The following is a 25,694-nucleotide window of genomic DNA, read 5'->3' as shown; positions in this document are numbered from 1 at the left end:
GGGAGGTCGTGGGTTCGAACCCCAGCCGGGTCATACCGAAGACTTGAAAATTGGCAATCTAGTGGCTGCTCCGCCTGGCGTCTGGCATTATGGGGTTAGTGCTAGGACTGGTTGGTCCGGTGTCAGAATAATGTGACTGGGTGAGACATGAAGCCTGTGCTGCGACTTCTGTCTTGTGTGTGGCGCACGTTATATGTCAAAGCAGCACCGCCCTGATATGGCCCTTCGTGGTCGGCTGGGCGTTAAGCAAATAAACAAACAAAGAAACCGGCGTCTTATCCACCAGGCCATTGCGACTCATTTGAGTAATCAGGAGAATCTTTATAATGACCAGTGTTGGGCTGTCTGTAGACAGAACAAATTTAAACAGAGAGGGAATGACTGAACCAAAAAGTTAATGAAAATGAATATATAGAGAAAAATTAGTCTTTAAAAAAAATTGACAACTGAGAATATGTATAATATATGATAATTTGATGTCTTATTTGTGAATTGCATCATGACTCTTCAGAAGTTACTGATCATTCAGTTTTCTTTATAGTCTTCTTTCATCCAGGTTTCCATAAAGTCACATGTCAGTGTCACATGTCAGACCTGTCAGTATTTCAACCATCAGTATTGGTAAACTGTGATCGTAGTTGTAGGCTTAAAAAACCCAGTAAATGTACATGCAACATCAACTTAGGTTTAAATAACAATCTTGCAGATATAATACATAAAATAAAAATGAATTCTCGAAAACAAGACGTGCAGAGCTATAAGTTACACCTGAGTGTCCCACTTTTTGACTCACATGCGAAGCAAAAGTGAGTATGTACTCACCCGAGTCGTCCGTCCGTCCGTCCGGAAAACTTTAACGTTGGATATTTCTTGGACACTATTAAGTCTATCAACACCTGATGTGGCCTGATGGTGTATGGTTACAAGATCTCAAAAAACATGTGCGGCAACTTGACCTCACTTCAAGTTCAAGGTCACAGGGGCCGTAATTGTTGTCTTAAAAACGACCATTTTTCACATTTTCGCATTTTTTTCTGAAGTTATCGAGAATGGCAACCTTAGCTATGTATGCTATACAGGGCAATGTAAGCCCTATCTTTGGACACCAGTTTGGTTGACCTTGCTTCAAGGTCAAGGTCACAGGAGCTCTTCAAAGTTGGATTGTATACATATTTTGAAGTGACCTTGACCCTGAACTATGGAAGATAACTGTTTCAAACTTAAAAATTATGTGGGGCACATGTTATGCTTTCATCATGAGACACATTTGGTCACATATGATCAAGGTCAAGGTCACTTTGACCCTTATGAAATGTGACCAAAATAAGGTAGTGAACCACTAAAAGTGACCATATCTCATGGTAGAAATAGCCAATAAGCACCATTGTACTTCCTATGTCTTGAATTAACAGCTTTGTGTTGCATGACCTTGGATGACCTTGACCTTGGGTCACATGTATTTTGGTAGGAAAAATGTGTAAAGCAGTTCTTAGTGTATGATGTCATTGCTAGGTTTAGTTATTTGACCTTGACCCTGAAGGTCAAGGTCATGTAAAGGTCAAGGTCAAGCATGTGAGTCGTATGGGCTTTGCCCTTCTTGTTTCTCAAACTTGTTGAAGTTTGAGGCAGAATGTGTATACAAACACACACACACACACACACACACACACACACACACACACACACACACACACACAGAATAATGATCCGGCAAGAGCCTAAGAAATTAGTTGTGGGTTTTAGGATGGGAAAGTGAAGAAGTGAGTGAACTAATCTTGTTATGCCAGGCTGCAAGTTTTTTTTGTTTTGTTTAAGACATTTTAACATCTATCTTGTGTGTGGAAAACAAACTCATGGGTGACAAAATATTTCATTTAACACTTTTTTGAAGGAAATCTGTGGAGAGAATTTGATATTGGTCTGGATTTTATTTTGCCACAAACTGTGCATCTGCATTTTTCTTCCAAGATGAAACTAAAAGAAAGATGCTATGCTATGCTATGCTATGCTATGCTATGCTATGCTAACTTGGTTTTTCTGTTCCCAGAACTAGTGTCTGTTTGGGACATGACGTGGTTGTATGCTAGGACAGTAAGATGAGAAATTGAACTCCAATTAAAGTCTAATTTACCACATTAGCCAATATCATGCACACATTCCAAAACAATCTTTACAACATTAAGAAAGAAAGCTTAGCTCAACAAGACAAGAAACAGAAATATGTGATGCTGCAGTAACATATGCTCAGTGCAAAGATGCTGAGACAGGTTGAACATGAGGAAACGATGAATTGCACTTTTTATAATACACATTTCACACATGTCATAAACAGCCAAGACAGATATTGATAAAAGGCCTTGGGGCATATGTGACACACTTGCTAAGAGTTTGCTCTCTGCTGTGCAGGGAAATTTTATTTCTTCCTAGGGGCTTCAACATCACTTCAAATGTCATTCCAAGACCCACTTCAAATTTGATAAATGTATTACAGTGGTACCTGTGATGAAAGGACACCCTTGGGATTAGCCAAAAGTGTCCCTACATTGCAGGTGTCCTTTCATGACAGGAATACTTTGGTAGAGACAATATAACAAGTCGCGTAAGGCGAAATTACTACATTTAGTCAAGCTGTGGAACTCACAGAATGAAACTCAACGCACTGCATTTTTTCACAATGACCGTAGTCCGCCGCTTGTGCAAAACGGAGTGAAACTGACGAGCCTGTTCAGCGCGGTAGCAGTTGCGCTGTGCTGCATAGCACGCTTTACTGTACATACCTCTCTTCGTTTTAAATTTCTGAGCGTGTTTTTAATCCAAACATATGATATTTATATATTTTTGGAATCAGGAACCGACAAGGAATAAGATGAAATTGTTTTTAAAACGATTTCGGAAATTTAATTTTAATCATAATTTTTATATTTTTAATTTTCAGAGCTTGTTTTTAATCTGAATATAACATATTTATATGTTTTTGGAATCAGAACATGATGAAGAATAAAATAAAAGTAATTTTGGATCGTTTTATAAAAAATAATTTTAATTACAATTTTCAGATTTTTAATGACCAAAGTCATTTATTAATTTTTAAACCTCCACGCTGAAATGCAATACCGAAGTCCGGCCTTCGTCGAAGATTGCTTGGCCAAAATTTCAATCAATTTGAATGAAAAATGAAGGTGTGACAGTGCCGCCTCAACTTTTACAAAAAGCCGGATATGACGTCATAAAAGACATTTATCGAAAAAATGAAAAAAACGTCTGAGGATTTCATACCCAGGAACTCTCATGTAAAATTTCATAAAGATCGGTCCAGTAGTTTAGTCTGAATCGCTCTACACACACACACGCACAGACACACACACACACACACATACACCACGACCCTCGTCTCGATTCCCCCTCTATGTTAAAACATTTAGTCAAAACTTGACTAAATGTAAAAAGGGACAAGAGAAGGTGTCCTTTTAAGGGAGGTGTCCTCTCATGGGAGGGTTCACACATCGCAGGTACTGCTGTATGTCAATATGATTCTGTTTATAAAATACTGTTGTCTCATTATACCCCACTGTTATTAATTCTCTCATTTTTCCAAATGTTCTGTTTGTCTATTGAAACACACACACACACACACACACATATTGTGAGTTATATAATGCTTATAACTCACATGCATCAATCCCTTTACTGGCCAGGCAGTGCTAGTCACATTCTCTTTAAGCTCTTGTAACAAAGACATGCATTTTTTCAAAGTTTGAATTCAGATACAAATATGGAATATCTAAAATCTCTGATGTTCTTTTAAGTTTATTATAAATCCTATGTCCTTCATTCCATTTTCATGCCATATTTTGTTTAACTTTCTGTCTGTTCTTTCAGTTCCATCACTTATACAGTAACTGTGATCATCTCGTCTTAATTAGTTTTAACAGTCACTCACACTCTAATGCTCTTCCTGTCCCTAACTGTTATTATATATATATATGAATTGTTGCAATGTACGTACCCCTAATGATACATTGTACATAAAACACACACACACAATATTGATCTGGCAAGAGCCTGAGGAATTAGTTGTGCTGGTTTTAGGATGGGAAAGTAATGAAGTGAGTAAACTAATCTTGTTATGCCTGGCCGCAAGTTTTAGATTTTTAGACATTTTACACATCTAAGGCGACTGCGCACACACACACACACCCTTCTCTTCCTGTCCCCCCTCTCCTCCCCCCCCCCCCCCCCCCATCTTCTCCTCCTGTGCACCTCCTGCACACAGACACACGTGTCTAGTATACAACTGTTGGTTGATCATCTTAGTTCTTACGCTTTCCAGGTTGGATCGTCTGTTCCTGTTGCTGGACACAGGGTCGACACCGCTGATTCGCAAGTCTGCGGCCGAGCAGCTTGGGGAGGTTCAGCGACTCCATCCCTATGAGCTCAACAATCTCCTGGCAAAGGTTAGTCGCCAGCGGCACAAGTAGATTTCTTTTCTTTCTTTCTTCTTTTTCTACAGTGTGTATTTCAGGTTTGTTTTGGACTTTTTCATCATTAAAAGGTTGTGTCTGTGTTCATTTGCCCTGTCCTAATTCTTCACTTATATGAAATGATTTGATTTGATATCGCAAGCCATTTTCATGTCTTGGCATGTTTTGTGAACTCATCAATCCAAAAATGAAATTGATGTTTAAATTGTAATAGATTTCTGTTACAAGAGAATGTGAGTTTTTTGTGACAAGGTGAATATTTTGAGCTACATGGTGGGGGTGGGGGTGTATGTGGTTTCATTTAAAATATTGCTTACTGTTATGAATACTCTAGAATTGGTCTAAAATCTGTGTTAATAGTGGTTGTTTGTATGGGGGTGTGTGTGCGCGACTGACGGGAGGTGAGGAAGTTATAGAGTGTATGTTGCTAGTTATAGAGTATGTGTTGTAATTGCTGTCTTGTACATGTATCGTATTTAAATTAATAACGTTGGTCCGTTTTTATAGATCTGCGTGTGTGAATGGGTGTGCTTGGCTAGAGTGAATGTTTCTTAATCACAATGTCAATGCACTTTCCTAATCTTGGGCAATGAAAGATTTTTTATTCTGTTATAGGTCCACGGTTATCTACGCAACAACAGCTGGGAAACCAGGGTTGCCGCAGGTCAGGCTTTGGAAGCCATCGCCAAAAATGTTCCACAGTGGGCACCGCAAGGGGTACCCAAGGCTGGTGTGTGGAGCACGTCTGATTTGTCCATATTGTCTTAAAAGATAATCACAAAATTTATTAAATGTTGTGAGTTCCATAGTTAGACTCAGAGTTTGCCTGCAGCTTTGCGTTTACTTGTTGTTTTATTTGTAAGATAGAAATATACATATATATGCTTTTTTGCATGTACAAGATATTCTTATACATGATGTGTTTTATTTTTTCCCCGCAAAAGTTGTGTGTGGAGAGTTGACCAGAGGACTTTGTGTTTATGGGTATTGACCCTCAATGTGAAAGTTAGAAAATAATGTTCTTGCTATAAGCCAGTGGAGACCCATGGAGAAGCAGTTTTTCAAAACATTGCTTCCAAATTAAGCAGCAGGTTAAAACTAATTAAGCATGTATTCTTTCTGCTAAGTGGCAGATTCTGGCATTTTTGATGCTCCGGAGATTGTTATTGAGATACCCAGATTGCACCTTTAATGTCCATAATTTTTTTGAAAAGCCAATTACCTGATGAGCTTGCTTTTAGGATTCTTTTTTTTTTTATTTTTTTTTTACAATTTTATGAATTCATACCTGCTAATGAACTTTTACAAAACTGATCAGCATCCCCACCCAACTTTTATTGAAGTGATTAGACCCTCCCCCCCCCCCCCTCCCCCCCCAATTAAGACTCCCTCCTTTTTAAGACCTGATTTTCTCAGAATTTTTGAGGTCTTAAAAGGGGGGTTCCACTGTATCACCAAATGAACATTCCCACACAGATCCTGAGAGCACTCCTGCAGCTCACATAGCAGGACGCATCCTGTTCTCCCAGTTCAACATCCAGCGAGTGCTCAACTATGGCACGTCTCTGCTGGGCTGCGAGGGGGCACAGTACGACATGGACCTGTCCGGTGCAGGTAAGGAGCAAGAATGCATGATGATGATGTGGTTTTCCGCCCACACGGTGAAACCATTAGGGCACGTTCCCGGGTGTTACCCCGATTTTAGAAACACAGGTGTATGCATGTTGAGGTGTAATCAGCCACTTGCACTTATGGCAGAATGACCGGGGTCTTTTACAAGCCACTGTCAGAGTTCGCTGGGTTATAGAAACACGAAAATACCCAGCATGCTTCCTCCGAAAACGGCGTATGGCGGGGTAAAAAACGGTCATACACGTAAAATTCCACTCGTGCAAAAAACACGAGTGTACATGGGATTTTCAGCCCACGAACGAAGAAGAAGAAGAAGACAAGCCACTGTGGTAACACAGGGATACCGTCTCTGAGTCTGCACATAAAGTTGACCCGTGTCCGTCCCGGCATGGATTCAAACTCATGACCCTAGGATCACAAGTCCAGAGCTCAAAGATCGGATTTGTTGTGCGTCCGGGGACCCGCTTTTTTCAGGTTTAGTGGGACGCCCTCTATGAATTTCTGGTATCTTTTTTAGGCTTCTGATGGTACAGGACGCGGAGACGCACAGTTTGGGGAGCCTTGACAAGACCTTGACTGTTATTCTTATTGTCAAAGTGCACAACATGTCTGTTCCTTCCTGTGATTGTGTCTACTGCAACCACGCCCAAATTTCTCTTACGAGAAAATGATAATGTTTAGACTGGCGCAGTGGCCTAGTGGATAAGATGCCGGCCTTCCATGCGGAAGGTCGCAGGTTCAAATCCCGGCCGTGCCTGGTGGGTTGAAGGTGATATTTTTCCGATCTCCCAGGGCAACTTGTGTGCAGACCTGCTAGTGCCTTATCCCCCTTCGTGTGTACACACAAGACCAAGTGCGCACGGAAAAGATCCTGTGATCCATGTCAGAGTTCGGTGGGTTATTGAAACACAAAAATACCCAGCATGCTTCCCCCGAAAGCGGCGTATGGCTGCCTGAATGGCGAGGTAAAAACGGTCATACACACAAAAGATTGTGGGAGTTTCAACCCATGAACAAAGTAGATGATAATGTTTCATGTCATGTGCTAGACTGGTATCTAATGATAACAATTCCCCCTGCGTCTGCTTACAGGTGTTGAGGACAAGGAACGACTGTCCCAGCAACGCATGCTGCTCAACAAACGCCTAGGCTTGGACATGGCTGGCTCTCTGGGCATAGACACCTCGAACCTTTTCAACGACGATGACCTCAGGGTGGGCCCCGTTGACCCCCAGCAGACACCCCCTGCCTCACCCCCACTCTCGCAGGTCAGCAGCAGGGTTTATTATTTTGGTTATTGAACGTATTTTATACCTGGGCAGAGTGACCTTTTTGGCTTTGGAAAAGAAGGGGGAGAGTTTCTATGTAGGTTTGGACTTTAAAGATTTTCCTATTTACTGTTATTTTTTATTTTCACCACTAAAAACAATTGTAGATCATTAACTTTTGCTCTGTTTTGGTTAGTTTTTTTGTACATAACAACCAAAACAAGGTGGATTACATGTAAATGATTAGATTAGATGTCCACATATATTATTATGAACTTGTATGATGGAGAATTATGGGTATCTATGAGTCTTCTGTTGACTATGCTGCAAAAAATAGAAGGACATAAAGCACTGTAAATGCATAAAGACATGTGCAACAAGAGTAAGTGAGAGTTATACGGAACCAATCTCCTGGCACCTGAGAGAATAACAAGCATTGAAATGAACAAGCGACTTTCATTCTGTAATGTATGTACTGCATTCTGTTTGCAATTTCTCTTTAGAGATAAAAAAAAAAGAAGTATTATTGTATTGTATTGTATTTTCGTTCATTCAAAGGACTTTTTTCTCATGACTGTGTTGTTTCAGCCTGCTGCTGAACTGGTGAAGCAACAATTGGCGTCTGTGATCAGTGGTACCAGGCGGAGGTCTCTTGCTGCACGTCTCAAATCTGTGGACAGGTATGTGTGTACAGTGGAACCCCCCTTTTGAGACCCCCCCCCCCCCCCCCCTCAATTTAAGACTCCCTCCTTTTTAAGACCTTGTTTTCTCAGATTTTCTGTTCATAACCTCTGTAAATTTACCCCCATTTTAAGACTCCCTCCTATTTAAGACCTGATTTTCTCAGATGTTTGGAGGTCTTAAAAGGGGGGTTCCACTGTACTACAGTATAAGCTTTTGGCATGTGTATTTCTGTTTTCAGTCAGTTTAGCAGATTACATTCAATTTTATTTGTAGTCAAAAGAAGAGTTCCAAATTAATGCTTGGTTATATTTGAAAGCCAGTTGAAGTCTTATTTTTTCTTCTTCATTAAACAGACATGCATTCCTTTCTATGCGCATCAGTTTATCTATTTGTCTGTTCGGAATCTTGGTGGTTGTGTTATATTGGAAATAGTGATTGTTTTTAAGGACTTGTTGGAATAACCAAGATATTAATGCCTGCATTTTCATGTTGTCACAATCTGAAACGCAACCACAGAAGAGAATGGGTGTTTGGAATATTTTGTTCTGACTAGGAACAAGAGACCGCAGGTGAGAAGAACAAGAACAAGACAACAATGACATTGTACTCACCAGAAACATGGACAATAAATGTACTCACCAGAAACATGGACAATAAATGTACTCACCAGAAACACGGACAATAAATGTACTCACCAGAAACATGGACAATAAATGTACTCACCAGAAACATGGACAATAAATGTACTCACCAGAAACATGGACAATAAATGTACTCACCAGAAACACGGACAATAAATGTACTCACCAGAAACATGGACAATAAATGTACTCACCAGAAACACGGACAATAAATGTACTCACCAGAAACACGGACAATAAATGTACTCACCAGAAACACGGACAATAAATGTACTCACCAGAAACATGGACAATAAATGTACTCACCAGACACACGGACAATAAATGTACTCACCAGAAACATGGACAATAAATGTACTCACCAGAATTATGGACAATAAATGTACTCACCAGAAACACGGACAATAAATGTACTCACCAGAATTATGGACAATAAATGTACTCACCAGAAACATGGACAATAAATGTACTCACCAGAAACACGGACAATAAATGTACTCACCAGAAACATGGACAATAAATGTACTCACCAGAAACATGGACAATAAATGTACTCACCAGAAACATGGACAATAAATGTACTCACCAGAAACACGGACAATAAATGTACTCACCAGAAACATGGACAATAAATGTACTCACCAGAAACATGGACAAAAAATGACGAAAAATAGAGGACTGATTTCAAACAACAGTTCTTCATCAGCAAACAATAATAAACAGATTGTAAAATTAGAGATGACAGCAAGAGAAAGAAGAAAGTCGGTCAAACAGAAGGCAGGCAGCACCTAACAGTATTTTTTCAGGATAATAAATATTTGTGTGTGTTGCAGTGACCGTAGTGCTGGGGGGGCTGCTAAACGCATCAAAATGGAGGCAGAAGATGATGACAAGAAACTGGTGGTGGATGTGGGTGACAACACTGTCAACCCTGAGGAGGTTTGTCTCTCTGTCAAGTTGCACATTAAAAATAACATCATTTCATGATATGTTTTGACTTTTTGTTTTGTTTTGGTGCAGTGTGAACGTTTGTGGCATAGAATCTGTTAGCCATGGCAGAGAAAAAACATTGCTTTGGAAATGATTGATTGTGAATTTGCAGTTCTTGTTTTGTTCTGTGATTTGGGGCATTTAAAGTTCAGGCACTGGTTTTACAAAGCAGCGTTTATTTTGATTTTGTCAAATCATATTACCTCTGAACAAAACAGTGGTCAGTTCAACTTCCCAGATGCACATGGAAAGGAACTTTAAGAATTCAGATGAAAATGCTAATATGTGTAATCATTTTAAATTAACCTTTTCAAATGTAAATTGCAGCCAGATTTGAAATTATTAAGATGTGAGTACTGATTGTATTAAATACATGCATGCAACAGTTCTGTTTTTATGAGCATTGGGTTTGTTTTTGTTTTTATCCAGATGGAAGAGTGGCCATTCCAGTGGTTTTGCGAGGCGTTGATGAACAACTTGTTCCACAGTAGCTGGGAGGTTCGTCATGGTGCCGCTACAGGTCTCAGAGAAATCATCAAAATTCATGGCAGCGGCGCTGGCAAAGCTAGCGATATTCCTGTTGATCAGGTACCACAAGTGATTCCCAGTTTCTGTCTGTCTGTCTGTCTTTCTATACCCCTTTTGATGAGGTACCACAAGAGATTGCTTTGGTTTGAGGCGTGTTTGGGAAGGAGAACAGATTCTGTGTGTGTGACTGTCTGTCTGTCTGTCTTTACCCCCGTAGATGAGGTACCACAAGAGATTGCTTTGGTTTGAGGCGTGTTTGGGAAGGAGAACAGATTCTGTGTATGTGACTGTCTGTCTGTCTGTCTTTACCCCTCTTGATGAGGTACCACAAGTGATTGCTTTGAGGCGTGAAGAAGAAAAGATTCTGTGTGTGTGTGTGTCTTTAACCTTGATGATAAGGTACCAGGAGTGAATGGTTTGAATAATGTTTAGGAAGCAGAAAACAGTGTGAGTGTCTCTCTGTCTATCTGTACATCTGTGCGTGTGTGTGTGTGTGTGTGTGTGTGTGTGTGTGTGTGTGTGTGTGTGTGTGTGTGTGTGTGTGTGTGTGTTTGCATGTTGTCAGTACTCCAGGATGCTTGAGTTAGACATGAGAAGGTATGTGTGGCCTTTTACACAAGCAGGCAGATATGTTCATGAACGCATATGTGTTGATATTCATGTGGGACATGAGGTAATTCCTTCAATCTATGGCTATTGTTTCAGATGGAATCTGTGAATCAGACTTGGCTGTCTGATGTCTCCCTGAGACTGCTCAGTGTGATGGCTCTGGATAGGTTTGGAGACTTTGTGTCTGATGAGGTCAGTTTTAATCCTTGTTTACTTGCTTTTGGTGGAAGCCTTATTTTATACAGTAGAACACCCCCTTAATGACCTTCACAGATATGAGAAAACCAGGTCTTAAAATGGAGGTTAATTTACAGAGGTTATGAACAAAACATGTGAGAAAGGAGGGTTCTAAAAAGAAGAAATCCCCCCGCGGGTTAGGGGGAAGAATTTACCCGATGCTCCCCAGCATGTCGTAAGAGGTGACTAACGGATTCTGTTTCTCCTTTTACCCTTGTTAAGTGTTTTTTGTATAGAATATAGTCAATGTTTGTAAAGATTTTAGTCAAGCAGTATGTAAGAAATGTTAAGTCCTTTGTACTGGAAACTTGCATTCTCCCAGTAAGGTAATATATTGTACTACGTTGCAAGCCTCTGGAGCAAATTTTTGATTAGTGCTTTTGTGAACAAGAAACAATTAACAAGTGGCTCTATCCCATCTCCCCCCTTTCCCCGTCGCGATATAACCTTCGTGGTTGAAAACGACGTTAAACACCAAATAAAGAAAGGATTGCATTTTCAAGAGGATAAAAGTCGCTTCATTTCAATGCTTTTTATTCTCCCAGGTGCCAGGACACTGGTTCCACATAACTCTCACTTACTCTATTACACACGTCGTATGCATTTAGAGCGCTTACTTCCCTTTGTTGATCAGATCATTGCATTTTCAGGTGGTAGCCCCTGTGCGTGAGACATGTGCCCAGACAGTAGGTGTGATTGCACGCTGCCTGACGGTGGAGGGGGTGAGGGGGATGATGGAGGTGGTGCTACAGCTTCTTGGTCAGCAGCAGTGGGAGGTCAGACATGGCGGTCTGCTCAGCCTCAAGTACATCCTGGCCATCAGACAGGTGAGAATGTTAAGATGCTGACATACCTGTCTGTTCTTTTGGAATGTTTAGAAATATAAAGAGTTTTGGTTTTAGGCCAAGAGCTATTGAATGATTAACCTCCACCCCCACCGAGGACAACAAAAAATCAACAAGAAAAAAACATCCCGCAACCTCTGAGGGGGGAAAAAAAAAGAAAAAGAAAAAAAACCAGCAAGAAAAATCCAAAAGTAAAACTGAAAAAAATATACAACAACCAGAAAACAAACAAACAAAAAGAAAATCCACAGCACACACGAAAAAAAGGTAAAGATGCTGACATACATGTCTGTAGAAGTAAAGTTTTGGTTTTAGGCTAAGAGCTATTGAATAAACAAAAAAGCCCAAAACAAAATGCACAGCACTTGGAAAAAAAAGAAGAAGAAAAAAAGCAGCCAATCCTGTTTTCTTTGAGATCTGAACTGATGACTCACTTACCTGCGATCTAACAATAAAGTGATTGCAAAACAGATGACTCACTTACCTGCGATCTAACAATAAAGTGATTGCAAAACAGATGCAGATATGGTTTCCATAATCAATGTAGAATAATTTGTGATGCAAAAATCACAAACAGTTCGAAAATTTCCTTATTGAGTCTGTGAAAGCTGGTATGTAGCTCATTTCAGCAGTATTACACCACACTTTCACTTTTACATGAAGACCATTTCATACATGGATCTCATGGCAGAGACTGCCGAAGCAAAATTAATAGACGATTTTCGGAAATATTTTTGGGTGTGTCAAAAACATGTGGACGGGAACACGTGTTTCCAACACTCCCCTCACTAGTGATTGGCTCTCCAATGTTTTTAGCAGAGGTTTTGCAAAAAAAGGTACTTCTCCCACAAAACATACACACCCAACAGAGGTATTTTCGGAATTCGACTATTCATGTACAGCTGCTGAGGTGTGAGTAATTTCTGTTGTTGTTTTTCTACACAGGACTTGACAAGCTTGCTGCTTCCACTGGTTGTGCCTGCGGTGTTCCGAGGTCTGCAGGACCCAGACGATGATGTCCGCGCTGTGGCCGCAGCGTCCCTCATCCCTGTGGCTGACAAGCTGGTCCTCCTTCTGCCAGACCAGGTCACTTTTGTGGACACTTTTTCATTCTTGCAGTGCTGGTACTCATATGTGATCCTCACACCGTGTAGCGGTTAGAATTTGTGTTATAAACATTGTCTATACATGGTGAAAAGTGGTACGGCAGACACTCTCTATTGTTCATTATGTTTCTTTTCTTTTTTGTTTCTTTTCTTTTGTTTCTTTTCTTTTCATTCTTTTGTTTTTAAAAAATAGTTTGCACATGGTTGAATTGATTCTGTGGCACTGTTGTCCAAAGAGTTGATTTTTTCTTGGTCCCTTGTTTGGTGGTGTTCCTTTGAAAGGTTCTCGAACGACAGGTTGTGCTGTACCTGATTTAAAAGTTTTTTGTGGAAGAAATTAACATTGAGTGTTCCTGAAGTGGGGTTTTCTATTATGCAGATGAGGAACAATGTTCAACTATCATGAGCTTTTTTGGGGTCTCCCTGCATGCAACTTTGCATAGAAATTACTATGAGGAACAATGTTTAATTATCATGAGCTTTTTTCTCTCTCGCTGCAATTTTGCATGGAAATTACCATGAGGAACAATGTTTAATTATCATGAGCTTTTTTTGTCTCCCTGCAATTTTGCATAGACATTGAATGCCATCTTATTTTTGTGCAGGTGCCGTCAGTAGTGGCATGCCTGTGGGAAACGTTGCTGGACCTGGATGACCTGACAGCGTCCACCAACAGTATTATGACCCTGTTGTCAAAGCTACTTGCTCAGCCCTCTACCCCTGCTCTAGGAAAGTAAGTTAGCCATACCTGTACCTATGTTAGATTGAACGTTTGTACAGTATTCTGACCATATATTTGTAAAGTACTCTGACCATTATATATGCACGATATACGTTTGTACAGTAATCTGACCATATATTTGTAAAGTAATCTGACCATTAGATATGCACGATATACGGATGTGTGAGACTGTTACTGAAACAACTGTGTGGCATTATTTACTAGTTATACTTTCACAAACACAATATAATAAGACTGTGTTTCTCATCCTTTTTTTTTATCAGAACAGAAGAAACTGTGTTCAAATAAATATTGTAATCTGTCTCTTTGAGCAAATTTCCAGAATCACAATCAAATTCAAAGGAGAAAAAGAAATGATTTCAACAAGGGTGTTTAAAAGAATTTTGTCAATTAAATTTTGTTGCAGCCTCTCTCAGTCGCTGACTGATCTGGTGCCCCGATTGTGGCCGTTCCTCAAACACAACATCGCCAGTGTGCGACGAGCCACATTGGACACAATGCTTACCCTGCTCTCGTCCAGTGCTCCTCAGGTGAACTTTTGTTTTGGCTTTGTTTCATGTACATTTTATGTGGGTACCATGGAACCCCCCTTTAAGACGCCCACCCCCTCCCCCAGTTTAAGACTTCCTCCTTTTTAAGACCTTGCTTTTTTAGGTTTTCTGTACATAAGCTCTGTACATTTACCCCCTTTTTAAGACTCCCCTTTTTAAGACCTAGTTTTCTCAGATTTTTGACGGTCTTTAAAGGGGGGTTCCACTGTACTTAAAGGAAAGATGTATTCTCTGATGTTCTTGCTTTTGTCAAGTCATGGATTTAGTTACAGTTTTCAGTTGTGTATTATTGGGAATTCATTTATACGTTTTAATTTCTTTCTTCTTCTTCAGCGTTCCAGAAATTCTGGTGACGTGTGAGCTTGTTTGCCCATTTGGGTTCCCCACACTATACTCTGAGAGCATAGTCAGCTTCACTCCGCTTTCATTGGGTAGGCATGCTGGGTATTTTCGTGTTTCCATAACCCACCGAACTCCGACATGGATTACAGGATCTTTTCCGTGCGCACTTGGTCTTGTGCTTGCGTGTACACACGAAGGGGATTAAGTCACTAGCAGGTCTGCACATAAGTTGACCTGGGAGATCGGAAAAATCTCCACTCGCGGCAGCGACCGAGATTCGAACTCACTACCTCCCGATTAGGAGGCCGACGTCTTACCATTGCGCCACTTCTTTCTAATCTGTATTACTGCACATGAGTAATTCCTTCCCACTTTCTCTGCTTTTGTTGATCTCCATGTTTTTATTAGAAAATCACATTGTCAGGCTGCTGCTTTTTCTCTCAAACATATTATCATTAGATTAGTCCCTCTCATGGGCGAGGGCTGGATGTAAAAAAGCACCTCTTTGCTTATGCCATTGCCCTCGTTAATAAAGAATTTGTCTTTTCTTGTCTTGTCTCTTTCAGCTGTGTGAATGGGTGACCCCAATCCTGCAGGATGCAGTTCGTCACATCTACCAGCGAAGCTTGCTGGAGTCTAGCCAAGAACTTCTGGCCCTTGTGGAGCGAGTGTGGGGGGCTCTGATGCAGGCCGTCCATCCCTCCTACCTGGTCGCCGCTGCAACGCCTTGGCTGGGAGTCTGGCTGTGCCTGTTGATGCAGCCGGCTAAAATACCTTACGACGCTGCTTATCTGATTGAAGCCAAACACAGAACAAAGGTAAGGCCAAAAAAAAAAATTGTCTGTTTCTGGTCACCCGACCGACCCTAAATTTCGGCGCCGACCCTAAACTTTTTTTTTCCAAACTCAAATTTTTTTTATTTTTTTTTGGTGGTAAAGGACAGGGTGAGAAAATGAACAACAAAAACGTGTGAAAACGAAAGTCCGCTGACGATTTGTAAATGTGTTGAGTGTCTTGTCTCTATGTATAGTGAATCCAGTCTCTTTGCGCGATTTTTAAAGTTAGTTTTATTGGTCTACATTTGAGGTTAAAAAAAAATAAAAAATAAAAAATAAAAAAAAATCCCGACCTACCGACCCTATTTTTTTTAGCCATGTTACCAGAAACAGACAAAAATTTTTTGTTGGCCTAATCTGCTTTTCACATTGACTGTGTCATGTGAAAGTAAACAAAGTTTTCAACTTTGTTGCTTCAGGTTTAAAAGATGAAAAAATACTGTACATTAGTTTTTGGTCTTTGTACGTTTAGTCAAGTTTTGACTAAATGTTTTCACATAGAAGCGGAATCTAGACAAGGGTGGTGATAAATGTCTTTGATGGCGTCATATCCGCCTTTTTGTGAAAGTTGAGGCAGCACTGTCACACCCTCATTTTTCTTTCAAATTGATTGAAATTTTGGTCAAGCAACCTTCGACGAAGCCCGACTATGGGATTGCAGGTCAGATTGAAAAGGACTGACTGTCCTGTTCATTTTCTTTTCTGATAGGATAATGTCCTGTTTTGTGTATGTAGGACACCAACATGGCAGGAAAACTGCGACCAGTGCCCGAAGGCCAGAAAATGGCGGGCCCCACCGGAGATCAACGGGACTACATCGGTGGCAGTGATGTTGCAAGTTCTGACTCCGATCACAAGGTTGATCGCGTCACCAGGGCGCGAGTCACTGGTGCCAGGTATGCCATCTGCTGTTTTTTGCTCAGTTTGACAAGAATACTGGATTAAGTAGCTACTAAAAACCAGGAAAACTGCAATGTGCATATTCTCTCACGAGTACTTGTTTTTTGTGTGTTTTTTGTGTTCTGTTATTGTTGTTTTTGTGGTGTTTTTCTTTGTTGGGGGGGGGGGGGGGTTACTGGAACAAATACATTATATAGATAGACATCAGGTTGATAACATCAATGCAGGGACTGTTTTGATTGGCCCCAAGGCCATACTCTCATGACAAGTACCTCTGTATTGAATCAGATTTTTCAGATTGGAAATGTATACTGACATTTTTATTTTGTTTATTTTAACTTCCCTGTGGGATCCTTTTCATTCTGTGTACAACTTGAATAAATCACCGCCTTGTTTTCCTCCAGACTGCTGGGCAACCTGGCCAGCTACATCTGTCTGCCCGACATTGCGCTGCCCCCAGAAATGGAGCCGCCTGTGGTGTCGCTGAGCAAGCTGTGCATCTTCCACCTCAACACCAAGTCGGCCTTGCAGCGGCTCGCCATCGCTCAGGTGGTCTTCCACTGGGCTCAGCAACCCATTGTGAGTCATGTGTCATTCAGGGCTTTTTTCTGCATGCGCGTTTTACCACCGATAGTTTTGTCACTATCCCCTTATACCCTTTAAGACTCCCAAACTGTGATGATAAGTGTTGTTTAACCCCCTCACGGTAAAACCATTAGGGGCATGTTTCCGGATGTGACCCAAACTTTAGATGGTTAAAAAGTAAATAAAAAAAAATATAAAAAAAAAGAAAAAAAAAAGAGGCAAGGCAAGGCAAAGAATTTATTCAAGAAACCCCATGGGGGTACATGAAAAAAATAAAATGCAAGAAAAAGAAAGAAATGCAAACTCTCAACATATATATACATAAGCTCATTCCGATGAAAAGAAAACAATGAAAAAAATAAGGATTTTATAACTCAAAACTAGCAATTCATGGGTTATGCCTATATGCATTGGAATATCATTGCGGCCAGGCAAGGGAGGGATGGCACAATAACTCCAAGTGTAACTTTCAAGCATGCCAAATTTATTGTGACTAATTTTTCTGTGTTGTGTTTGCAGCCCTGTCAGTGCCCAGAGTCCCTGAAAACTCGCTTACTGGAGTGCCTGAATGAGACGGTGTATTTTGATGAGATTGCTCTGGCCTTCACGCGCATGCAGACGGATGTGCGAGACTTCCTGGCTTGTCTCAAACAAGAAGGAATTAATTTGGAAACCATGTTTCCTACCAAGTAAGTGGACTGTTTCTTGTGTTTGTTGTTTTGAAAGATTATGAGTGATGCAATTATGGTAAAAGGCAGTGGTAAATTAAATGGGAGGAGCCCAGATTCTGTCTTGTCTATCTGTCTGTCTGTCCCTCTGTCTGTTCGTGTGTCTGTCTGTCTATAACATTGTGAATACAGTGACTAGGCATCACACTGATCATGGCATCCTGCTTCAGTGTGTAGCCTGATTTTCTTTGTGGCAGCTGTACACACTTACTCTGAATAAAAACAATCTCACGAAACAATAATGTTAGATTTTTCTTCTCAAAGATAAAAGATTGTTTTTTTAATGACATGTGACATCTTTAAACTGCGTGCCTAAAGCCTGTCAGTACTAATTGGGCGAAGTTGACAATGTGAAGTATACTTCACAAAGCTTGGTGCACAAAGCTATAGCACTACATTTTTTATGAAAAGATTTCGCTCAGTCTTTGTGACGTCGACTTTGGGCTCAATTATGTACAGCCTATAGAGACATATGTTTTGCTTACATGTGTGGTGATTTCAGTTGTATGGTGTGTGTCGTGCAGCATGGTTGTCAGCCTGGAGCAGGCCATGCACCTAGTGACGGCGGTGTACGACCAGGTGAAGGCCACTCTCAAGCCCCGCGTCCTGCCCAGCTTCACTGAACGACGACGGCAGCTTCACGCTGTGGTCAGCGCTACCAACAACGACCAGCAGATGCTCAGCGTCAGGTACTCCTTGGCTTTTTTGTTTATTTGTGGGTCCATTTTGGCAAACTGCACAAAGCCTTCAGACCCAGAGCGTAATCACGGGAGATGTTAATGATATTTTGGCGGGAGATGCAAACTGACAAATCGCATACAGTTTCCTCTGGCTGGCAACACTAAAGGTATGTGTAGTTATCTGTGAGATAGTTGTGTAAAGCTTTTGAATGTTTATTTAAATTCTGCGACAAAAAGAAAAATTGATGCTCCAGCAATCCTGTGACCCCTGCACTGCCCCTTTAAAGTTATGATGTGGTAGATGCAGTGTCTGTTAGAAGAGTGACATCTTCATTTGACTTGAAAACATTTGTCAATTACTTTAAGGCCTTTTTGTGCGTCGTGTGTTGTTCAAGTTCAGTACTATGGGCATGGTTTACAGGGTTGTCGGAAACAGCTTTAGTAGCACCTACTACATAGATTCATCTTGCAGCAATATAGAAAAATGGAGGGAGTGTATTTTTGTTAATGGAAAAATATGATTTATTTACAGGGTGCTGTGTAGCCTGGCCATGGCCATGGTCAGCCTACAGTCGCTACCAGAGAAGCTCAACCCGGTCATCCGGCCCATGATGGAGGCGGTCAAGAAAGAGGAGAACGCTGAGATGCGCAGACAGGCGGCCAAGTGTCTGGCCAGCGTCATGCAGAGCTGTCTGGTTCGAACCCCGAACCCTAGCGCCAAGATCGTGAAGAACCTGTGTGGCTTCTTGTGTTGCGACCCCACCCTTACACCCAGTGTCACTTCGCCTATGCTGCAGAAGCCTACTGGTAAGTAGTACAATCTGCCAAGACTGAAGTATTGGATGGACTAGGTGAAAAGCAGTTTTAACTGAGATTGCAGCCAGTTTTGGGCTGTGGCAGCTTGAAGAATAATAATTATTCTTATAAGAATAAGAATAATATGCATATATTATATGCATTTGGTTGTTTTCAGTTTTAGCTGAAATTGCAGCAAGGTTTGGGCTGTGGCAGCTAGCATACATTCTTTTCTTTTTATTTAACTTGCATCTCTGATCCGACAGTAACGACAGTGGTGAACTGAACCTCAACAGGCTAATGGTGGTTGAGCTTTGCAGTTACTGGGTTAGTACGAGTCAAGTGTTGGTGAAATTTTTAGTCACCTTTAAATTTGTGCATTTTGAAAGATTTTACAACTGAAGGTGAGTTTGACTGCTGTTTATCATCAGAGTTAATTGTATGGCAGAGAATTAAATACATCACTTTATGGAATGTGTTTTCTGTTTTGTTTTCAGAATTATCTCCACTTGAAGTGACATGCGATGCTCAGAATGGAATCTTAACTCTCACAAATTTACAGAAGGTAAGTTACTAGCTGTCGATTACAAAGATTATTCATGTTAGATCCGAACTCAGAGCCATTACCTGTAGTGTTTACTAGATCTAAAGAAGGTGACTGAGGGGAACAAAAGCAGTCCACATGCTCAAAACTTGGATTTGTTCATGGGTATTTGTTTGTGTGTGTGTGTGTGTGCATTTCCTGACACTGTCTAATGAAAAAAAAAAATGGGACATTTAGGGTAAGGGTTATAAAATCCTCATAATTATTTGATTTGACAGTTTTTAACAGATGGCTTTAGTTATATGGCCTTGAATTCATTTAACTGCAGTGTCTACTTTTCAGTATTTCACTGAATAATTATGATTAAAAAAAATCAATCAGCAGAAAACGTTTTTGATGTGCAGGCCCCAGAACAAAGCCGGCGAGGGTTTCGCAGAAGTGTGAGTGTGAAAGAAGTGGAGAAAAAGGCAGGTGGCAGCTCTGTACCGGACGTTGTATCTCTGCCTGATCTGTCACCGCCACAGGAGGACCCAGAGGTAGGCTGTCATAGGACTCATTTCAGACACCAACCAGCAGACAAGTGAACAAACTATGATGACATGGTGTAATTAATTAATACCTGTTCTTTGTTAGCTTGCGAGATTCACCAGGTTTACACTTTTTTTTGGTGTCTTTTGTTTAAAACTTTCTCTGCACCTATAGTACTTTTTGAAATTATCCAGACTTTAGAATGAACTACAATTTTTGCTTCATTCTGAGTTTCTTGTACATCTTCAGTCAACCTGCTATAAAGAAAATGGTAGTTCACACATGAAACGGTTAAAGGCGAGTGACAAGAAGAAGACATGAAACGGTTGTTGACGTAGTCTTCTCGGAAAGTTACCTTACATAGTTAATAATTTTGTATTGCAGGTATTTATTCCGCTGGCTTCGCTTTGGTTGTATGATAATCTTCCTGGGATATTTTTAGTCGCTAGTAGTTCTCTGAACTTAGTTATACACATCCGGCTGGGATATATCTTTAGTCGCTAGTAGTTCTCTGAACTTATTTATACACATCTTGCTGTGATATCTTTAGTCGCTGGAAGTTCTTTGAACTTATTTTTACACATCTTGCTGTGATATCTTTAGTCGCTAGAAGTTCTTTGACTTATTTTTACACATCTTGCTGTGATATCTTTAGTCGCTAGAAGTACTTTGACTTATTTTTACACATCTTGCTGTAATATCTTTAGTCGCTAGAAGTTCTTTGAACTTATTTTTACACATCTTGCTGTGATATCTTTAGTCGCTAGAAGTTCTTTGACTTATTTTTACACATCTAGTATTATTGTCAGACCCAGAAGCAGCTGACCACTCAGCGCCTGGGATCAGAGGCAGCACTGACCACCATCTGCGGTCACTTTGGTAACACCTTGCCCCAGCAGCTACCTGACCTGTGGGCCACCTGTGCTCAGCCCCTCCAGTCTTCCGCACCGAGCACAGGTAAATGAATAGTATATTTAGTGGTAAAGTCACACTTTCTGGGACTTTTTTTTTAAGAAATCCATCATTTTTTCAAAAAATGTTGGTACTGGGTATAAAAATGAACATGAATGTGCCTTGTGCTCTTTTTGCAGGGAAAATGTAAGTTTTACGCCCTCACGGCAAAGCCATTAGGGGCATGTTACATAGGAAAACCCGGCTTTGTATGAAAATAAAAAATAAAAATGCGGGGGGGTGGTGAGGGGGGGGGGGGGGGTGTGTGTGTGTAGACAGCTGGCTGCCGGCCGCTGGAGGAGACCTGAAATGGGCTATAGGGACCGGGTTGGGTCGTCTTGGGTCAGTGCTGAAATGGTTACTTTATTGGCTGTTGGCCGAGCGGACACCCGGGCTTCATATTTTTGCATGCATGTATTCGTGTTTCCAAGGCCTGAGGCTTTCGCTGTGACCCTGGGATCTTTATCGTGCGCATGCGTGCACACGGGGGTGTTCGGACACCGAGGAGAGTCTGCACAAAGTTGACTCTGGGACACACATCCCGCGCCGAACTTGGGGGTTGAACCCACGCTGATAGTAACAACCGGTTTTAAAGCCAGCGCCTCTACTGACTGGGCAAACTCCCCCCCCCCCCCCCCCCCAATTTGTTGGGGTCAAGAAGTTCCATGGAGGGAGTAACACATAGTGTTTTGCTCAGAACATTCCCACCCAAGCAGACCCGCGCTAGGGGTACGCATTACAGTGAAGCTGGCAGTCAGTGCTACCAAATGTCGTCTGTGTCTACCACTCGGTGGTGACTTAATGTGGGTCTATGTAAGCAGATGCCAGCGCAAGCAATCTGATGCAGAGTCAGGAGGCGGTTTGGTACAAGAGAACCTTAGAGGCCACAGCCTCGGCCGTCTAAGGGATCTGTGTGTCTGGAGTCACATTTGGTTTCTGAGGTTCAAGCGGAGCTGTTGGCTCTGCTCCCAAGTTCCCGTGTCTGGAGGCGTTTTTGGTATGGAAGCAAACCTGTAGGTTGGGGCCTCTGCCTTTCAGGATGCCAGGACTACAAAATGTGTGTCTTGGGACACATTTAGCATAAGATTCCAGAAGTGGATCTGTGCTGTGCTGGGTCTGCTGCAAGCACACTAGAACCAGCTCGCAACAGTTGAGGTGAACAGATTGGTGACCAAGACCATCATCGGTTTCTCTCCGAGTGATGGGTGTGGGCGGAGAAAGTCTCCCAGACTGAGGGCATTCTCCCTTCTGTAGTGGATGAGACTAGACATCTCTTCCTTGAGAGTGTCACAACCTTCAAACACGTGTGTGAGGTGTCCAGTCTTTCCACACTGACAGACTACCTTGTCCCAGTAGATGCGGCTGCTGACCATGCGCAAGCGATGCAACAGGCTCATGGGTCTCGGGGGGAGTGGGAGGTGGTGCCCTTTCCTATTGTTGGGGAGGTGTATCCATCCTCTCTCTTCACATGTTTGTGACAGTGTCTGCTCTCTTTCCTCTCTTTTTAGCTTGGCTTGCAGCAGTTTGGCTTCCTGGCAGGAGAGCCGAATGTCTGTCACTGGCATGGTTGACATAGCCGCTGCTTTTGCTGCTCTGTCCGCCATTTCATTTCCCCGGATTCCTGTGTGGGATGGCAGCCACATGAGGGAAAAGTCTGTTCCTTTTGTCATAATTTGGTGGGCTAAGAAATGAATTTCAGTTTGCATCTCTCCTCTGTTCTTGGTGCCATATGCAAGTGCTTGCAACGAGGATTTTGAGTCCGTAAGGATGACCACCCCCAGAGGTGCATGGGGTTGGCAGATCGTTTATCAGTGTGCAGGCCATGTAGATAGCAAATAACTCTGCAGAGAAGATGCTGATCCCCTTGTTTAGCTTGTATTTTCGTGTTATATCAAGTCCAGGAATCGACAAGGCACACCCAACCTCCCCTGACTGCAGGATCGAACCATCTGTGAAGACCTGTAGGTGGCTTTTAAATCGTTGATCGATCTTTTCTTTTGCAACTGTGGCTAGCAGCAATGGGTCATCTGCCTTTTTGAGGCCGTCTCCATAGTCCATGATCAGATTTGGGGCTTCAAGCAGCCATGGAGGGTAAGGAAGAGTACCACCTGTAACCAACTTTTCCTTATGCATGAGTCTTGGATTCAAGAGCTTTGTATTGCATGTGGTCGGTGTTAGGAAACGCTGCCGTTGCTGAACTTTGGTTCAGTTTTGTGTGTTGCATGTAGTTGACTTATTTGTACTTTGTGGGAAAGTACCGATATTATATTTTCTAAACACAATATTCATGTTTGGACGAGAATGCAGGTGAACTTTCTAGTCCTGTCAAAACAAGTTGTTTACCACGTTGTTTTGAGTCGTGGGTTCGTGGCGTTCGCTCGGATTAAGTGCGTCGGCATTTTTGATGTACGTCACAGAGAATGTCCCTATTCTAGTCCATGGACAGTTCATCTAATTTTAGTTGTATCATGTTCGGTCTGGAATATTCTCGAGATTGAGTATTTACTATATAGGCCAGCGCGATTTGTATGTTAAAAAGCTTCTACTTTGAGTTCTGCTACGATGTGCAGTTGTATGTATGGAATCTATATATATATACGACTAGTGTCTGTCTGTCTGTCTGTCTGTCTGTCTGTTCGCGATGCACGGCCAAAGTTCTCGGTGGATCTTTTTCAAATTTGGACACTGTATTCAGCTACACCCCGGACACAACCTCATCGATGAGATATTTCAACACGGGCTCTCAGCGCGCAGCGCTGTGCGCGCTGAACCGATTTTTTGTTTTTTTGTTTTGTTGTTGTCGGGATCCACTACCAGTAACTCTTCCTTATCTTCTCCAGTGTTTTCAGCCGCGATTATCTCCCTTCCTCCGTGTGGCATCAATCCATATTCCCGTTACTACGTTACTATTTTTAGAAGGTCTCCAGTGTTTTGCGCGTTTATCTCCTTTCCTTCGTGCGCCGGCGAAGCCGGCTTACACCTGGCAAAGCCGGGTCCCAGGCGCAGCCTGGTATTCGGCTCTACTTCTTCCCGGCGAAGCCAGTACCCGGCGAAGCGGGTAATCATCTAGTGCTAAATAAATCCTCAAACTCAATTTGACGAGTTTTTGTCTGCTGCTGTGAAGACGGGCCACGTAGAATAAAAGAACACAACTATACGACATTTGAGAACTTCGTCAATCTCAAGTGTCGTGTAAGAGTCGGTATCGCCCATATCTAATCAAAATATTGCAAAGATATGTGCAGTCAGTTTTAATTTTTTTTAATTTTCCTGGAAAGATTGTATATCATTATGTTGGTAAAACCATGCTTGCAAGCTATCCAGCTTTCTTTGCTAAGCACGTTCAAGTAGAAAATATAACATTACCTTGACTAACACCTGATAGTGTCCGGTCCAGTGAACTGTCTTGTTGTGTTTTGTGTACACAGAGACAGACCAGCGTGCGTCAGAGACGCACCAGGAACTGGTCAATGCCCTGCAGCTACTTGAAACAGTCACCCCCACCCTGCACTCTGATCTTTTGAATCAGGTAGCATGCTTCACCTCTTCTACTACCAGGGGAAATGTTGTTGTTTATGTCTGAAGATTGTACTTAAAGCTGTAGTTTTCACTTAAAGCTGTAGCTTTCAGAGACATGTTTATAGCAGCTAAGGGTATCTTTCATGTTTGGAGAATATCCACTCAGAGCAGCATGCTGAGCTAATGTAATTGTCCATACAAGAATATTTGATCAGCTACCATGCACGGGTGTATTCAAGCATGTTCCATCAGGAAAAGTAAGTGTAAAATTACATGTACTTAAAATTTCAAAGGGAAGTCTAGCCTGACTTTTAAGGGTGGGTATGTTTTATGGACTTTTAACAAGAGCTGAGCACAGACTTACAATTGAAGCCTGTTACATATACAAAAGACGATTTTCGGAAATAACTCTGTCGGGTTGTATTAGTTGTGAAAGAGTGAATACCCTTGTTTTTCCTCTTACAAATAACTTCACATGTGCTCCTGTCCACGTGTTTCCAACACACCCGTCCCCAGTGATTGGCCCCTCCAATGTTTGTCCGAGTAAAAAGCAAGGGCATTCACTCTTTCACAACCCATACAAACCCGACAGTTATTTTCTTAATTCTTCTATTGAATGATATTACCACTGCATCTATGAATCTCATCCGGCGAAATAATTTGATTTGACAGGTTCTGGACCAGATGGATACACTGTCCGGTCACCTCCACCATATCAGCACGTCTGTGCGACACATGGCAGCCAGAGTGTTCGCCGTGCTGAGTGTTCAGCGCACGTCAACGGTGCTGACTTTCTTCATCGAGCACATTCTGCCGCAGCTGGGTGCCATGCATGATATCAGGATGAGGCAGGGAGCATCAGAGGCTCTGTCCAGTATCCCTTTTCCAAGACTTGCTGGACTCTATTAGTACTTTTTAAGATCTCCAAAAATCTAAGAAAACCAGGTCTTACCGAGGAGGGAGTCTTAAAAT

General features: G+C 41.7%; 1 protein-coding gene across 1 annotated transcript in view; it reads left to right on the top strand.

Moving 5' to 3' along the window:
- LOC138954898 (TATA-binding protein-associated factor 172-like) overlaps positions 1-25,694 on the top strand; it is a 53,814-nt gene that overhangs the window by 3,506 nt on the left and 24,614 nt on the right. The window contains exons 2-24 of the mRNA XM_070326649.1: positions 4,331-4,454; positions 5,097-5,211; positions 5,958-6,095; positions 7,206-7,381; positions 7,970-8,061; positions 9,540-9,645; positions 10,126-10,284; positions 10,930-11,025; positions 11,721-11,897; positions 12,861-13,001; positions 13,627-13,754; positions 14,170-14,293; positions 15,223-15,474; positions 16,228-16,388; positions 16,797-16,971; positions 17,497-17,666; positions 18,230-18,394; positions 18,918-19,192; positions 19,678-19,745; positions 20,129-20,260; positions 21,062-21,209; positions 24,632-24,732; positions 25,395-25,596. Coding sequence (XP_070182750.1) covers positions 4,331-4,454; positions 5,097-5,211; positions 5,958-6,095; positions 7,206-7,381; positions 7,970-8,061; positions 9,540-9,645; positions 10,126-10,284; positions 10,930-11,025; positions 11,721-11,897; positions 12,861-13,001; positions 13,627-13,754; positions 14,170-14,293; positions 15,223-15,474; positions 16,228-16,388; positions 16,797-16,971; positions 17,497-17,666; positions 18,230-18,394; positions 18,918-19,192; positions 19,678-19,745; positions 20,129-20,260; positions 21,062-21,209; positions 24,632-24,732; positions 25,395-25,596 — 3,425 coding nt within the window. The remainder of the gene's footprint in view (positions 1-4,330; positions 4,455-5,096; positions 5,212-5,957; positions 6,096-7,205; positions 7,382-7,969; positions 8,062-9,539; positions 9,646-10,125; positions 10,285-10,929; positions 11,026-11,720; positions 11,898-12,860; positions 13,002-13,626; positions 13,755-14,169; positions 14,294-15,222; positions 15,475-16,227; positions 16,389-16,796; positions 16,972-17,496; positions 17,667-18,229; positions 18,395-18,917; positions 19,193-19,677; positions 19,746-20,128; positions 20,261-21,061; positions 21,210-24,631; positions 24,733-25,394; positions 25,597-25,694) is intronic.

This window comes from Littorina saxatilis, linkage group LG2, assembly GCF_037325665.1.
Source record: "Littorina saxatilis isolate snail1 linkage group LG2, US_GU_Lsax_2.0, whole genome shotgun sequence".
In the NCBI taxonomy this organism is placed as follows: Eukaryota; Metazoa; Mollusca; class Gastropoda; order Littorinimorpha; family Littorinidae; genus Littorina; species Littorina saxatilis.
The sequence above is the reverse complement of the archived record's forward strand: the minus strand, read 5'-3'. Positions and strand labels throughout refer to the sequence as shown.